The sequence below is a fragment of the Octopus bimaculoides genome, chromosome 22, assembly GCF_001194135.2.
Source record: "Octopus bimaculoides isolate UCB-OBI-ISO-001 chromosome 22, ASM119413v2, whole genome shotgun sequence".
Lineage (NCBI taxonomy): Eukaryota > Metazoa > Mollusca > Cephalopoda > Octopoda > Octopodidae > Octopus > Octopus bimaculoides.
This window is the reverse complement of record NC_069002.1, coordinates 3,318,965-3,320,869: the sequence shown is the minus strand read 5'-3', so window position 1 is coordinate 3,320,869 and position 1,905 is coordinate 3,318,965. Positions and strand designations below refer to the sequence as shown.

At 40.2% G+C, this 1,905-nt stretch overlaps 1 protein-coding gene across 1 annotated transcript in view; it reads right to left on the bottom strand.

The window, feature by feature from the left end:
* Nucleotides 1-6: 6 nt before the first annotated feature.
* Nucleotides 7-1,905, bottom strand: part of LOC106870318 (T-box transcription factor TBX18) — a 22,605-nt gene continuing 20,706 nt past the window's right edge. The window contains exons 7-8 of the mRNA XM_014916340.2: nt 1,431-1,495; nt 7-754 (exon numbers count right to left, since the gene is read on the bottom strand). Coding sequence (XP_014771826.2) covers nt 183-754; nt 1,431-1,495 — 637 coding nt within the window. The 3' untranslated portion in view covers nt 7-182. The remainder of the gene's footprint in view (nt 755-1,430; nt 1,496-1,905) is intronic.

Genomic DNA, 1,905 nt, shown 5'->3' with positions numbered 1-1,905 from the left:
GTAAAAGGAAATACAGGAGGATCAGTTAATTATGATTTTATTCAACATATTCCCCTCTCTCAGATTCACACACTTATTGCAGCGGCCCTTCAGTTTTTCTAAACCTTGTAAAAGAACTCAGAAAGTTGGGCCTCCAACTACGCCTTTCAGGACACTCCCCTTCCTCCTCTCTCTTGCTGGTATTAATAGAACGTTAGTGGTAGTGATGGCGGCGGCGGTAGTGGTGGATGTGGCAGTGCCACTCGCAGTGGCAGCGGCAGTAGCAGTGGATGCGTTCTTACAGGCTGCAGTAGAGGCGCTAGCATTGGCCGTGGTTGCGGTGGTGGTTGTGATGGTACTGCTACTACAGATGATGGGCAACGTATGGAAACAAACTTGGACGCCAAAATGGGATACGGGCTTGTGCTTGCACAAAGTTTTGAGTATGGTGAGTCGTTAGCGTCGTTGTTGATGTTGTTGTCGTTGTTGATGGTGTTGTTGTTGTTGTTGTTGTTGCTCTTGTTGCTGTTGGTAGCAAATGTACGAAGAGAGTCACTGAACCTCGATGACGACTGAGCGGAGTTTAAGCTGACATTAACATCCGGTCGTATGTTGTGTCTGTATTGGAGTGGAGTGTTCTGAGTGAGAGTCATGGCTGGCCAGTCTCCCACCATCTCTGTTGCTCTATGAGGATAGTTCCAGTCAACTTGTGACTTTGGGATATCTGCTTTTGAAGACACTGTTTTTTGTTTCTTTGAAGAATTCTTCACAGAATCTGTAGATTAGAAAATAATAATAATAACAATAATAATAATAATAATAATAATAATCATCCTTTCTACTATAGGCACAAGGCCTGAAATTTGGGTGAGGGAGCTAGTTGATTTTATCGACCCCAGTGCTTAACTGGTACAAACACATTAGATTTTGGGATCGATCTGGTACCGGACAAGGATTCTGGATTTATTTTTCCTGCTTTTTTACTTAATTTTTTTAGAGCAGTCGGGTTCATTTTTAGTATTCTCATTTGTGAGAGCAGTCGAGTTTATTTCAGATGTTCTCATTTAAAAAATCATCTCTGGCTAATCATTGAGAGGACATTGGTGTTACCCTGGCTGAGGTTTGTGCTCTCTGAGTGCTATGATGATGGATATATATATATATATATATATATATATATATATATAGTAAATCCCCAAAAATGATAAGCAAACACAAAAAACAACAATGTGAGGATGTGGTAAACCCCGCATACCCTCTGGAATAGGATAAACTATGAGCCTTGAACTTCATACTTTTCTCTATGTTAAATTTTCAATCTAGAAGTTTCCTGCATATATACTTTGTCTCCGATGGTGGAACACACAGTGTATGGAAATCCATTATTTGGGATGTGTGTGTGTGGGTGTGAGGAGCAGAAGAAGTGAAAAATAATTTAGGAGATGACTTACGGGAGACGGTAGTGTCATGTGAATACAACATCCCTAGAGTGGCCAACATCATGTCAAGGGAACTTCTGTAAATAAAAGAAGGTTTAAGTGAAGATAGAATAAGATTTTTAGACTTCAGTTCCATGGTAAATGCTTATTGTAACATACACCGTTACCCTGAACAGCATCACCACCACCACCACTACCTCCAATGTGTTCTGCTCTTCTGTGTGTGCAGAAGCCCCTCCTCTTCTTCAATAGCATGTCAACTTTGAAGCATTCTTGCATCTTGAGATCGTCTCCTTTTCTCAAGTAGAATTAGTCCTAATTGCCATTCAGTAATTATGACACATCTTCCAGTGGCCGAGATAATTTTAGTAAATCTAGAATTTATGGTGCATGGCACTAGATATACCTGTATTTGTCAATGTAAGTCTTCTTGGCAATGGCTTTTCTCGTGTAACGAGGATGCAGCTGTTATATATATATATATATA